The 13,677-nt window shown below is 50.0% G+C and overlaps 1 protein-coding gene across 1 annotated transcript in view; it reads right to left on the bottom strand.

Annotated features, from left to right (window-relative positions):
- Ren (renin) overlaps positions 1-4,283 on the bottom strand; it is a 9,697-nt gene extending 5,414 nt beyond the window's left edge. Inside the window, exons 1-3 of the mRNA XM_055598186.1 lie at positions 4,174-4,283; positions 1,337-1,487; positions 592-715 (exon numbers count right to left, since the gene is read on the bottom strand). Coding sequence (XP_055454161.1) covers positions 592-715; positions 1,337-1,487; positions 4,174-4,268 — 370 coding nt within the window. The 5' untranslated portion in view covers positions 4,269-4,283. The remainder of the gene's footprint in view (positions 1-591; positions 716-1,336; positions 1,488-4,173) is intronic.
- Between the last annotated feature and the right edge of the window lie 9,394 nt (positions 4,284-13,677).

The following is a 13,677-nucleotide window of genomic DNA, read 5'->3' as shown; positions in this document are numbered from 1 at the left end:
TGTGTGTGTGGTCTGTGTCTGTGGTGTGTGTGTGGTCTGTGTCTGTGTGTCTGTGTCTGTGCATATGTTGTGTCTGTGTGTCTGTGGTGTGTGTGTGTCTGTGTATGTGTTGTATATGTGTGTATGTGTTGTGTATGTCTGTGTTATATGTGTGTGTGTATGTGTTTTCCTGAGTCTTCCACTTGGAAAAAAAAATGTACTCTAGTCAAGGACAGTGTTTTTTGGTTTTGTCTTATGTGCTTGTGCTTCTGAGACAATTGTTCAAACAAAGAATTCTACATTCTAACATTGATACAGTGCCAGAGAGGATTCTGGGCACAGAATAAGTACTTAGCATGAGGGCATTACTAAGGCTATCCTTGGAATTGCCTTGGGACTTGGAATGGATTTGTAAATTTGTTCCTCTCTAAATCTGAGGGATACTGGCAAGTGGCCTCCCAGGTGCCCAGGCACTTCCCAAATTCACCTTGCTTGCCAGTTCAGGAAGATGAGAGACACTTCCTCTCTCTCCATGAGCGGCATGGAGCTGAGGGAAAGCAGCACACAGGTGCAGCAGGCAGGCTGGGGAGGGGAGTAAGGCCTGACTCTTACCGCAGGCCGTGTAGAGAGGGCTGCACTTGGTGGAGGGGACCCAGAGGTTGGCCGAACCTGTGTCAAAGATCACTTTGAAGGTCTGGGGTGGGGTGCCGATGCCGATCTCACCATAGTACTGAGTCTGCAGGGGTGGGAGGAAAGTGAGGACCCAGGACTCAGGGGCCTTGCCTGGTCCCCCGCTTGGCTCTTGGTGGTCCATCTTGCTAAGATGTGAGGGCTCTGCAGTCCCAGGATCCCGGAGAGTCACTGGGGCAGGAAAGCCTAATAAAGCAGTTCAAGTAGCTGGGCATGATGCCACTGCTTTTGATCCCAGCACCTGGGCCACAGAGCTGAGTAAATCTCTGTGGAGGTCAGGATAGTCTACACAGTGAGTTCCAGGGCAGCCAGGGCTACACGGTGAGACCCTTTCTCTAAAACAAAACAAGGGAGGGAGGGTGGGCTGGGAGGAGGTGGGGGAGGGGCTACAATTGGGATGTAAAGTGAAAAGTTATAAAAAATAAATTTAAATTTAAAAAAGAAAGAAAAAAACACTAAACAAGCATCAATAGGAGAGAACTAATAATATTAGAGAAAATTTTGATCAAGAAAAACAAAACAAAACAACAACATCCTTCTTGGCTATAAATAGGAATTCTGTACAGTACTCAGGAGCTCTTTGGCTCTCAGTCAAGCATGGTGTGGAAAGAGTGGGCCCTGCTAGTCCCAGAGAGAAAGGGAAATGGCAGCTGAACTAGGCACTCACATCCAGGTAGTTGGTGAGGACCACGGGGGAGGTACCATTGCCAAAGGAAGCCTTCTTGGTGAACTTGCTCCATTCAGCACTGAGCCTGGTCATCTCCACTCCCCGATCCTTCAGGATTTCCCGCACGGAGGGCATTTTCTTGAGCAAGATTCTGCTCCAGGGTAGAGGAAGAAAAACAGAAGAGTCATGTGGTTCCCCAACACCAGCAGAATCTAGACTCCTTGCTTTTGGTCTGTTTATCACTAACCTTTCCTGTGCACCTCAGAATCACTTCTTGTGCCCTGACATTTCTGAAGAAAAATGTACAAGCCTCTTGGGGTCACTTATTCTGGTACTAACTTCCCAAGTCCCTCCCTTATCATTTTAGTTAGATAAGGCAATTTGTCAATCCATTGATCCACCCATCCATCCACCCATCCATCCATCCATCCATCCATCCATCCTTCCATCCTTCCATCCTTCCATAGATCCATCTGTCGTTGTCATCATCATGATGATGTATTGAATGCTTACTCTGTGCCTCACTGTTCTGGATAGGGACATAAAGGTCATTAGGGCCTCTCGCAGTATCCTGATTGACAAGAGAGGCAGTACCACGTGTGGCCTATAGATGGCGGCAGATGCCCAGAGCAGTCTGCAGGGACTTAGGGACCCCTGGGGTATCACAGACCCTGATGGTTTGCATCCACAGGACCCAGCCTGATTCACGTAGGGCAGTGTCTGTAGATTGTCCCTGTGCGTCATCTGGGAAACGATGTGTCTTGGGCCTGAATCCTAGGCCCTTCACCTCACATCAGCTGTCCTTGTAGGAACAGCAAGCAGCCCACTGAGCTGCTCCTGGCTGCAGCGGCACGCACCCTTATACAAACCACAGACAGCTAGCTCCCTGTTTTCCAGTTGAGACATTGAAGGTTCATGGGGTGAAGATGACTCAGAAATGCCAAACAGAGACAGTCCGTGCTCTGTCTGGCTGTCTTTCCTACTCAGGGCTGCCAGGGCCAGACAGGCGTGAAGATTGTTTTGCAGTCGTAGGAAGATGCCTCGAGCCCTGGGCCAGGAACCTCTGGAACAAGGCCACCTCAGTGTCAGTTGGCTTTCCCAGACATGCAGAGAGGTATTCTTCTCCTCCAGCGTAAGCCCTAACCTTCCTTCTGTCACTCTGTGCCCTCACCTCCCTGCTCTGCCCATATTTCACACCTATCTGTGTAATCTCCAGCAAAAATGACTTATAGGTCCATCACAGTTTACTCTTCAAAAGTATTTTCACACTTATGTATTTGATCCTGGCCATCCCACCAGACAGCTGCTTTATTTTCCCACTCTAATGGGGAGGAAAAGGAATATAGATCCAAGCAAGGTCTCTTCCCCATCATTTCCTGAAAAATCCCATGCTTTGCTGGACTTTATGGCCTTACTTTTTTAGAAAGCCCTTCTGTGGTGTGGTGGTGTAGGCCTTTAATTCCAGCACCCTGGAGGCAAAGAAAGGCGGCTCTCGGTGAATTGGAGGCCAGTCTGGTCTGTAGAGCAAATTCTAGGCTCCACAGTAAGACCCTGTCTCCTCAAAACAAACAAACAAACAAACAAACAAACAAAAAACAAGAAAGAAAGAAAAACTCCTAATTCCTTTCCTAGATCTTCAGTCCTTCAAGACATGACCAGAGCTCATACCTAGATGCCCACCCCAAGGATGCCAGCCCATGTGACATTCTGTGAAGTTCTGAGCATCCTCTAACTTATCCAGACTCTGGCACCTTGATGGTTGTCATGCTAGGGCTAAGCGGGCTGCTTTCAGCTTGGAGGCTGGACTTTGTGTACACCTAAGGCAATGACCCTGAGAAGAAAGCCCATTGCTCAGGCCCTCAGGGTGACTTAGACAATACTTTCCACAGAGCAGGTGGCATAGAGCCTGACTCTGTCAGCCCTCTTGCTGATTCCATTCTTCCTGCCACATGCTTTGGTTTTCTTAGGCCTTTCTCCTGGGGTGGGATTCTGGGGAGCACCATCTTCTTATCACACTACAAACATGTGCTGAGGTCTGAGGATGCAATTTAGGATCAAAATGACTAATCAAATCTTAAGCACTAAATAGATTCACAGCTCTTATTGCCAGGAATCCTCCTCCTCTCAGTCCCCAGATGCTGGCTGTTTCTGGGTGAGCCTCCTCCTAGCCTTGCCTGTTCCCTGCTCCTGTCTCACACCCACAGGCCTGGAACTGCACTGAACGAATATTTCATCCTCCCTGCATGGAGCTGCCAGGAGCCTTTCCTTTCCTATGCTCGGTGGTAATCCGTGCTGTGGCCACAGCTTCTTACAGCATGCCCAGCATGGCACTCAGGGCTTTACATGTGTCCTCTCATCAAATCTTCAAAGCAGCCGGGCGAGGCAGGCTCTTTAGGATCCTGTTTTAAAGCAGCGCACTGAAACTTGGTGGGATCAGCTTGCTGCTGGAATAAACTGTATCTGCTGCTAGGGGAGAAGAATTTAACCTAGAAAAATCTACAGGACCCACATCTGACCTCTTCACCATTCTCCTTTCCCCAGAGAGTTAACTCGCCTGAGTCCTCCTCGGTCATTGCATTGTGAGCTTAAGGCCCAGGAATGTGTCTTAATCATCTGAGTTGCCCATCCTCTGGATGAGAATCTAGAGACAACCCTTCCAAGCTTAATTAGTTATGGCTGTGTGGCACTGGGCAAGTCACTCAAATTCTCAGAGCAGGGCTATGCATCCGTGGCTGACTGGCAGAGAGGACTGGGTGACGAATCATAACCTGAAAGCTGAGAAATGCCGATAAGATACCGGTCCCTGTACCCTGCCACCCCTTCTCTGCCCAAGTTACCGTCCAAAGGTAGCTGTGTCTGTCGGGAGACTGAAGGTACAAGAGCCCCCGAGTGCCAACAAGAGTGCCAAGAGAGGCATCCTCCTCCCGTCCATCTGGTTCAGCCAGGGCTTTCTCAGAGCTGTGTAGCCCCAGAGCCCCTGACCCTTCTTTTATACGCAGCCACGGGTTCTACTCTGATTTATTACCTCAGGGCTCCTGGCAGGGCAGCCCTCATAAATCCTACCCCGTGAGACCAAGCTAGGTAGGTGAGGGATATGCAGGACCCAGATGCAAAGCAGAGTGGCTGGGGGTTTTGGAGTTGGGGGCGGGGGGAGCATGGCTGAGCCGAGTGACACCGAAGGCCCTGTTTGGCCTGGCTGATGAGGAACTGTGCTGCTCAAGCATGGTCAGGGTACAGAGAGCACAGATCCTGGGCTTCCACTCCCCCTGCCCCCGAGCCCACTGCCTATGCTCTTGAGGCTGTGCCCTCTATAGTAACCTTTGCGCTAACCCTGGCTGGATCTTCCTAGGTCCTGCAACCAGTCTTTCATCTTGATCATGGGTGATTCCATTTGGTTACTGCTTAGTGGAAAAAGGAACATCCCATCTAACCTTTGGCATCAGGGAGAGTGTGGGGTGTCCCCTCCTGGGGTTAGCAATGGTGGAGGGAAGGGTAGCTCTCAAGGACTGGGGTGGGGGTGTCTCCAGGGCGGCTGGTTTCCAGCTTATCCCCTCCTACTCCCTTAGATCTCTCTCTACCTCCTTCCTTCCAGCCTGTACCCTCAGTCCCAGGCTGGCAGTGCCTGTTCTCCCTAAGGTGCCCTCTTTGCTGTTCTCCCTGCTTATTTCAGGGGCCACTTCAAATAGCCCATCAATTCCACGAGGTCTACCCTGACGGGTCTGTACCATCTTCTGTTGTGACCTCTCATCCTTGAGAGGTATGACCTCCAGCGTGTGACCTCCATCCCTTTGCAGGCAACTTATGTAAGTGCTCCTGCCTCTTGGCCATACTGGAGTTTTCCTCTTATCAAACGAAAAACAAAACAAAAAACTAGTGACTGGCAATGAGCACCAGAGAGCCCTAGGTTCTACTATGAACTTGCTGTGTGACATTGAAGTTGGACCCCTCTCTTCCCTTCTCTGGGACCCTGTGAGGCAGCTGAGTGGCCCTCAGGGGCAGTCCTGGCTCAGACGAACCAACATTCTAAGTGTGTGTCATGAGTGCAAGACCAGGACTCCAGCTCCAGTAGACCAGCATGGAGGAGCAATCTGCTGAAGAGGCCACAATGGAGTAACCGGATAGGTAACTGCTCTTTGTTTTTTCAACACAGGGTTATTTTGTATAGTTCTGGCTGTCCTGGAACTTGCTAAATTCCAGGCTGGCCTCAAATTCACAGAGATCCACTTGCTTCTGCCTCCTGAGTGCAGGGATTAAAGGTGTGCTCTACCACCTGGCTTTTTTTTTTTTTTTTAATTGTTTGTATGTCTATGAGAGGGTGCCAGATCTTGTGAGCTGCCACGTGGGTGCTTGGAATTGAACCCAGGTCCTCTGGAAGAGCAGCCAGTACTCTTAACTGTTGAGCCATCTCTCCAGCATGGGACTGCTCTTTAAGGCACTGCCCTTGCTTTTAGAGACAAAGATTTTCACTGGCCTGATGTTTACAGTGTAGGCTGTCTGGCCAGCAAGACTCAGAGATCAAGCTTGCCTCTGCCTTAGTGCTGGAATTCCAGATTTGTGCTACAATGTGTTTTGTTTGTTTGTTTGTTTTTTAATGTGGGTTCTGCAGCTCAAACTCATCTCTTTGCACTTGAACAGCAAGCAAGCGTTTTACTGAACTCTCTCCCTAGCCGCTGGTGGAAGCTTTTCATGATTCAGAGCAGTGTCATCCAGACAGAGAGGGGCTGAAGTGGGAGGGGCTATGGTGTGAAGGTTCCCTGCCCACTTGAATATACACACTGATAAAAATAAATATCTATTATGATTCTTAACAGAATATGTGGGTTTTTTTGTTTTGTTTTGGTTTTAGTTTTTTTTTTTTTTTTGTTTTTTTGTTTTTTTGTTTTTGAGACAGGGTCTCACTATGTAGCCCTGAAACTCCATATGTAGACCAGGCTAGCCTTTAACTCACAGAGATCCACCTGCCTTCTGAGGCCTTCTGAGCGCTGAGATTGAAGGTGTGTGCCACTGCACCCTAAGGTGACTTCAAACAGTAACTCAAAATGACCGAGAAGAGATGGAGGCAATAGATAAACCTATCCCACCTGTCTTCTCATGATGTCTTGATGAAAGAGGGAGGCCAGGCTAATTAGTCCACACTGGAATGGATAACCCTTGGCATGGGTGATGGAGCAGGAAGACGGCTGTGTGAGAGTAGCTGCTTTGCTTGGTTTGAGAGCTAACGGACTTTCTTGCCCCAGAGGCTGTTACTGCCTGCAGTGGGAAGGCAGTGACTTGTGCAGAGAGTGGAGGCACAGGGAAAACAGCTAATATCGAAGGCTTTGAGATGATTATGAGGAGAGGGAAATCAGAGGATTGCTGAGGCTGAAGATGTTTGGTGGCTAGAGCCCAAAGCTTTACAGGAAGCCAGCCTGCCCTCTTCCCACTACCCAGGCCTATTGTCCAGGGGACATGACTGCTGTTAGCATCTTTATCGAAACAGCTGTGGCTACCAGCAAGAGACACTCAAGATTGAGCCTACTGGCATTCCTTCACAGAAAGGGGGTGGGCTCACTAGACCCTCACCTGAGATTCCAGCTGTCTCTTCCTGGGCCTCCTTCCCAGGTGTGCCCTGCCCAAGCTGCAGGTTGTGTGGTCTCTGGAGGCGCTGGAGTGCAGACATGGAAGGTGAACTGAAGGGGATGCCTGCCTGTGCAGCTCTGGGGAAGCCACCATCTGTGCTGGGCTGAGACCGTTCGATGGTGTGGCTGCTTTGGGATCGCGTGTGCTCTGTAAGAAATCCTAATAAACCCACTGGCTCACCAGACTGGAGGGGATCGTACTTCAGGAAGTTGGTAGCTTATCTGGGGTGAGTCGATGTTTGTTTGGGAATGCCCAGGAAAAGATCATGCCACCGTTCCCAGCTGCTTAGATACAGACAGAGCAAAAATCTGGCTGGCTTTTCCAGTGAGGTCATCCAGTGATAAGGAACAAAGGAATTTAGGATCTTATAGCAAAATTAAAAAGAAAGGTTTGAGACTGAACTCACTGTGTAGCCCAGTCTGTCCTCAAAGTCATGCTCATTCTGTCTTAGCTTCTAGTTTCTTAGTGCTAGGTTTACAGGTGTGTGCCACCACACCCAACACAAAATATTATTGACTAGAGAACTGTGGGTCTACGGAGGGAAGTCAAGATAGGACAGGATAAGGCAAACTAGAAAGGACATGGGTGATGACAAGAGTGGGCAGGGGAACAGCTGAGTCGCAGGCCTGGGTGGTGTTGGGGACTGTGGGGCGGGCGGGGGGGAGCAGCGAGTCTGAAAGTGGAGCGGTGTCATGTGTTAAATGCAAACTTGGATGTGGGTGATGGCTGAGAGGAGCAGAGGTGAGGCTGTTGGGAATGGGACACCCAAGGAGGTGAATTTTACACAACTGACTAACACACATTTAAAGGTGTAGCTTAAGCTAGCCTTGAACTTGTGATTCTCTTGCCTCTGCCACTTCAGCATTTTCTGCTGGCATGCGCTATCACAATCAGCCAGTCAGAGAATTAGGAGGTCAGGGTCCAGCCAGGTCACCATCTGCGTGGTTAGTGATGTCACTGGGAGGATTGCAGAAGGAACAGGGTGGGGAAGTCTGCAATTTGGGAGCCAAAGTCTGTAATAAATGATGGGGCAGGACCTACAAGTCCAGTATATCACACAGTGAGTGAGTGGAGAGGGCCCCAGAAGAGAAGCAGGGTTAGACGCCAAGGTCTCCTCCTGGTGTCTGCATCAGAGTGGGAGGCGAATGGACTAGTGTCCCCAGGGAAACCAAGACCCAGAAGGACAAGCAGTGTGTCCTAACTCACAGACAATGGGCACAGACCCCGAATCTCACTCTCCACATCCTGAGGTCCCTGCTGATAGAGTCCCTCGTGAATTTCAGGGGGTGTGACTAAAAACTGATGCTGTCTTTTTTCGCACCATGGTTATTTGCCATGGCTGGAGAGAGTGGTTGGCCCACCTACAGTTTTTTTCTGTTGCTGCTCTTCCCAAGCCCTAGAGGAGAGGGAGCAAGCACAAAGAGAGAACAAATGGGAAGGGGCCCAGGGGACTGGCGATTGACAGCACAGATCCTACCAGCTGCCTTTATTGGGCTATAGCATGCTGTGACCCCTTAGCAGCCCCACGAGGCAGGCACAGCTCACCCCTGTTCAGACAAGGATGCTGAGGCTGCAGAGAACGAGGGAAGGGCAAGCTGAAGCCTCCACCTGGTAGCTCCCCTGTGGCCATGGGTGTCAGGGTGATGGGAGCCAAACAGATGGGTGCTAGGCTTCAGCCTGGCCAGAGGGAATGATGCCAAACCTGCAGACTGAGGCATAGCTTCTTGTCATTTCTCCAGCACAGGCTAGACCCTGACACAATGAGGCAGGACCTTCATATATATGTTAGGATGAGATAGGGACTCTTCTAAAGCAAAGGCAGGTCCAGGGGTCCCCTGAAGGCAGCAGATCTGAGCCTCGGTGGACCCAGAACCCTGTCTCCCTAACACAGCCTCACTCCTGGCATCCCTCTTCACCTCTGGTCAGTGTGCAGCACATCTCCACCATTGGCACCAGCAGCCTGGGACCAGCAGTACATACAAGTATGAATGAGAAGTGTGAATGGTCTTACCAGGAAGGGACACCAGGCATAATGAGGTCACTCCCAGCTGTGGAGGTGGAGGGAGCAGCAGAGTGAGTTAGCTGCCGGTGGGCAAGGAGCCTTACAATGGCAATGTCTTGTGTTTATTTTTTTAATTAAAATAATTATTTGATGTGTCTGAAAATTTTGCCTGCACATAATTATGCACCACATGGGCGCAGTGCTGGGAGCCAGAAGAAGGCGTCAGATCCCCAGGAACTGGAGTCATAGGGGTGTGAGCTGCCGTGTGGGTGCTGGGAACTGAACCCAGGCCCTCTGCAAGAGCAGGAAGTGCTCTCAAGTGCTGAACCACCTCTCCAGCTGGACAACGGCCCTTTTGCTCCTTCTGCCTCCACCTTAACACAGCACTTAGCAGGGCAGTAGGCACTGGGCACTTGCCCACTCCTAAGCACACTGCGGAGGGTCTGGAGGTGACGTGCCAGGCTCCTGAGACCAAGTCTACATGCCCAGCAAAACCTCCTGAAGCTATGAGGGAGACGCTCCAGGGTGACCTGAAGCCCGTAGGACTTTGACAGGAAAGCAGGGCCAGGCGCCTTTGTGCAGCCCAACAGCGCAGAGGAGAGGCCTGGGAAGTATGGCAGGGAGGCACCTGGTCTTGGTTCTACATGCAGGAGCCATTTGAGTATTATACTGAGGCTGGTGCCCAGAGGCTAGGAGAGAATGAGCTGATCGAGGGCCGCCCAGCAATATAGATGATTCTCTGTTTTGGCTCAGCCCACTGGCCTGCCTGACCCTCTGCCATTTCCATTGGTGGGAAGGGGGCAGTTCAGTAAGCCCTCTTCCTTTCCCTCTGGACTTGGACCTTCTGGCATCCTGGATCACAGAACAGAGAGTGTTCAAGACTCTTATCAGGTCATCTCCCAGGCCCTTAGTCCAGGGGTCTAATTCTTCTCATGATGCCATTTCTAGGACCAAGCTGGATCACGTCACCTAAAGGTCAATGTCAAGGAAGTAGAGCAGAGGAGATGATTCTGTTGACCCACTGTCTGCCCATTGGGCAGGAGGGATGTGAGAACCATGCAGGAGAAGCATAAATTTAGCTAAGCCCAGCCTTCCCATCTGTATTTGGAGGTCATGACTGGGGACGGGCTTTGACAGCCAGGGAAACTCTCCAGAGACAGTGATGTCAAGGGCTGGTTTTAACCTGGCTTCTAATCCCATCCACCTCTGTGAATATGAGAGATGGGCGTTTAGATGGAGGCTGTGGTGGCGACCTAGGAAGATTAGTGTGGAGGGAGGGAAGGCTGCGTGGTATCAAAAGTCTGGTTTGTGGTTTTCAAGGGGACTTAGATTTACTAATATGACACCTGCCCAGGGAAGTTAGTCAGTAGTGGAGAAGATTTGTCTGGTGTAGTGCTTGGGAGTCCAACATCTCTAGGCCAGCCCTGTTCTGCTCATAAATAGCAAAGAAGATAGAAATGAAGGACATGCATTCTCCCTGTGGCCCCACCCCCACCCACTTTCCTGTCCCAGCTGCCTGCTTTATTTCTCATCCTTGCAAGGACCCAGCTGGCTCTTCAGAAATTTTTCAATCAGATATGGATGCTGAACTCAGCAGAGATGAGCAACAAGGGCCTTGAGAGAGAAAGGCCCAGAACAGAGTTGAGTAGCCAGCCAGGGTTGCCTTGTATGGGTGGATACAGGGATGATTTCTCATAGCCCCTGGCAAGGTGTTGTGGCTGGGGCAGAACCTCGAAGCTGGGATAGAGGTGGGGGAGGAGAGAACCAGGTGTTCTCATCTATTCATGGTGGGGACCTGGGTGGGGCAGGGGTCATCCCAAACTGAGACCTGGTGAAGCAGGGACTAGCAGTGACCAGCAGAAACGGAGGGCAAGCACAAGGACGAGGAAGCCTGGTGGAAGGTTCCTGAAACAAAGTGCATTCAGTGCAATGGAACCTGACACTGCACTCTGACAACATGAAAGACAGAAACATGAACCCTTCCCAACCTCCATTGGGGATGGCTGGTATTGAGGAAGCTGGCAGCCAGTCTACAGAGGGGGATGTGGCAAAAAGTCACCAGTGTGTATAAGGGTACTGGGGGTGTGAGCTGAGCTTCACCAAGCAGGAACATAGCTAGAGAAAGAAGAGAAACATGAAAAAAAAAAAGAAGAAGAAGAAGAAGAAGAAGAAGAAGAAGAAGAAGAAGAAGAAGAAGAAGAAGAAGAAGAAGAAGAAAAAGAGAAACAGGGCTCTAATCTTAAAAAAAAAAAAAAAAAAGTCTGGCCCCAAAGGCATGGGGTAAGAGAGCTAGCCTGACCCCCTCACTCCTACAGGGAGAGCAGGCCCTGCCTCTCACCTGGACAATACAGTGGAGCTGGCTCTGATGGCGAAGGCATGGGTGAGCCAGCCCTGAGGGTGTGAGACAGGAGAGCTGTGCCAGTCCCTCAAAGGTTGTAGCATGTGGAAGAGTGAGCCCTCTGCCTTGACTGGGCAGCACAGTGGAGCTGGCTCTGGAGGCCTGGGTGCTGGTGAGCGGGCCCCAAGGGCAGGACAGCGGGACAGCTGACCCTGCTCCTGCAGTGGCAGAGGCAGCAGCACTGGGTGGCCTGGCCGGAGCAGTGCTGGAGAGCTCGCCCTGGTGATGTGGACAGGACAGAGCTGGCATGATGACCAGCTCAGCTATCACCCAGGCCCAGATCCAGGGCTCTGAGTTGCGCTCTCCTACCCCAAATCTATATTGTCTGTAACGGTCGGGACAGGTGAAAGGGCCAGTCCTGCAGATCCAAAGCTACAGGATCTCCCTGACACAGGGCAACAGCAGGATATCCGAGAGGAGTCCCGGTGAGGATCTAATATTGATGGTATCACAGAAACCAGGACCTCGAACTAGACCAATGACTCATTGCAATGAACATTTGCAAGTGAAGATGTGTGGTCAGAAGAACACACTGTGGGACACACTGACATACTACAGCTTCAATAATGAGGTGTTTTCTATACTGCGGTTTTGTGTGTGTCCGTGAATGTATGTGTGTCTGTTTGCATGTGTGTGCGTGTGTGTGTGTGTGTGTGTGTTTTATTTTATAAGAGGTTGGCAAGGATGAAGGGTGGATGTGAGGGGACGGGGATAGCGGGACTGGGGTGCATGATGTGAAACTCACAAAGAATCAATAATTGTTTTTTAAATGAATGATGAAAACCAGCATTCTCCAGTCCTGTCCATACTCCCAGCCCCAAGGACCACTGCCATCCCAACACACATCCCCTCCGGGACTGTTCTGCCAGGTTGATCATGGGCATCTGTACTCCGGAATACTGTTATATGCATCCTGTCCTTTTTCAATGTTAATTTTCATGATTTTTAATTGAGCTCTCACAGTAGAAGAGGCTTTCTCTCATAGTCTACCCTCTAGGATTTTATAAGAAAAACCCGTGTTTTTTTTTTTTTTCTTCAGTTGCTGGTTTGTTTTTGTTTTGTTTTTTGAGATATGTATGTATTGTCTATGTATTCCTAGCTGGCCTGGAGCTCACTATAGCAACCAGTCCTGCTCTGAATTCACAGTGATCTGTCTGCCTCTGCCCCCTGAGTGCTGGGATTAAAGCTATGCACCCACACTGTTCAGGTTAAAATCCTGTGTTTTTATTCCTATGATTTATGGTTATCTTCAGTGTGTGTGTGTGTGTGTGTGTGTGTGTGTGTGTGTGTGTCCACTACTGACTCCCCCTTTGGATTTTCCATGACCCTGTGAACTCTGCCCAGGTGCCACAAAGCCCTTTCGACTTGGTGCTAGCCCTGGCATCTGGACTGCCATGAGTCACACAGGGCTTCCCTTTGCTGCTGTCCTTTGACTGGGGGCTTCATTTCCACCCTTGCCTAAGCTGGGCACAGGCTCTCAGAGCTTCTTGAAAAGGGGTCAGGAGAAATAAACAGTTCTAGCTGGGCGTGGTGACACACACCTGTAATCCCAGCACTTGGGAGGCAGAGGCGGGCGGATCGCTGTGAATTAGAGGTCAGCCTGGTCTACAATAAAAAAATAAAATAAAAGTTGTTTTGTGCTGGAGAGGTGGCTCAGAGGTTAAGAGCACTGGTTGCTCTTCCAGAGGTCCTGGGTTCAGTTCCTAGCAACCACATGGTGGCTCAGAAGCAGCTATAGTGAGATCTGGTGCCCTCTTCTGGCATGTAGGCATACATGCAGGCAGAACACAGTATATATAATAAATAAATAAGTTTAAAAGAAAGAAGGAAACAAACAAACAAACAAACAAACATTTCTAGGGCTTTGGGTCAAAACGTCTTCACACTGCCTTCACTTTCTAGGTCGTTTGGTTGCAAACTGAATTTTAGGTTGGAGCTTGTTTTCTGGAAACTGAAGATTTTCTAGTCTGTTTGATAGAAAAGCTCTGCCTCCTGATTCCCTTGTGGTAGTCTCATCCCTGAGGACTATCTCTGTCTTTCCTTATGTCTAACCTTGGCCTCGGGCTGCCCGTGGCCTGGGTGCCCCACAAGCCCCTTCATCTGCTGACCGTGCTTCTCCTCCAGAGGTCTTCCTGGAGTCACCTGTGTGTCGTTCCTTTCCTTCTCCTTTGTCTTCCTGGAACTCAAGATTTTTCAGTTTTTGCTTTTCTAAGATTTTTATGTTTTGTTTCCTGGTTTCTTTTTGTTCGTTTGCCTAGTGTTTCCTAACTGTATGTTCCGACTCTTTCTCTCTCTCTCTTTTTAAAATTTGCCGTTATGTAT

The sequence above is a fragment of the Psammomys obesus genome, unplaced genomic scaffold (genome assembly GCF_907164565.1).
Source record: "Psammomys obesus unplaced genomic scaffold, mPsaObe1.curated_primary_1811, whole genome shotgun sequence".
Taxonomy (NCBI): domain Eukaryota; kingdom Metazoa; phylum Chordata; class Mammalia; order Rodentia; family Muridae; genus Psammomys; species Psammomys obesus.
The sequence above is the reverse complement of the archived record's forward strand: the minus strand, read 5'-3'. Positions and strand labels throughout refer to the sequence as shown.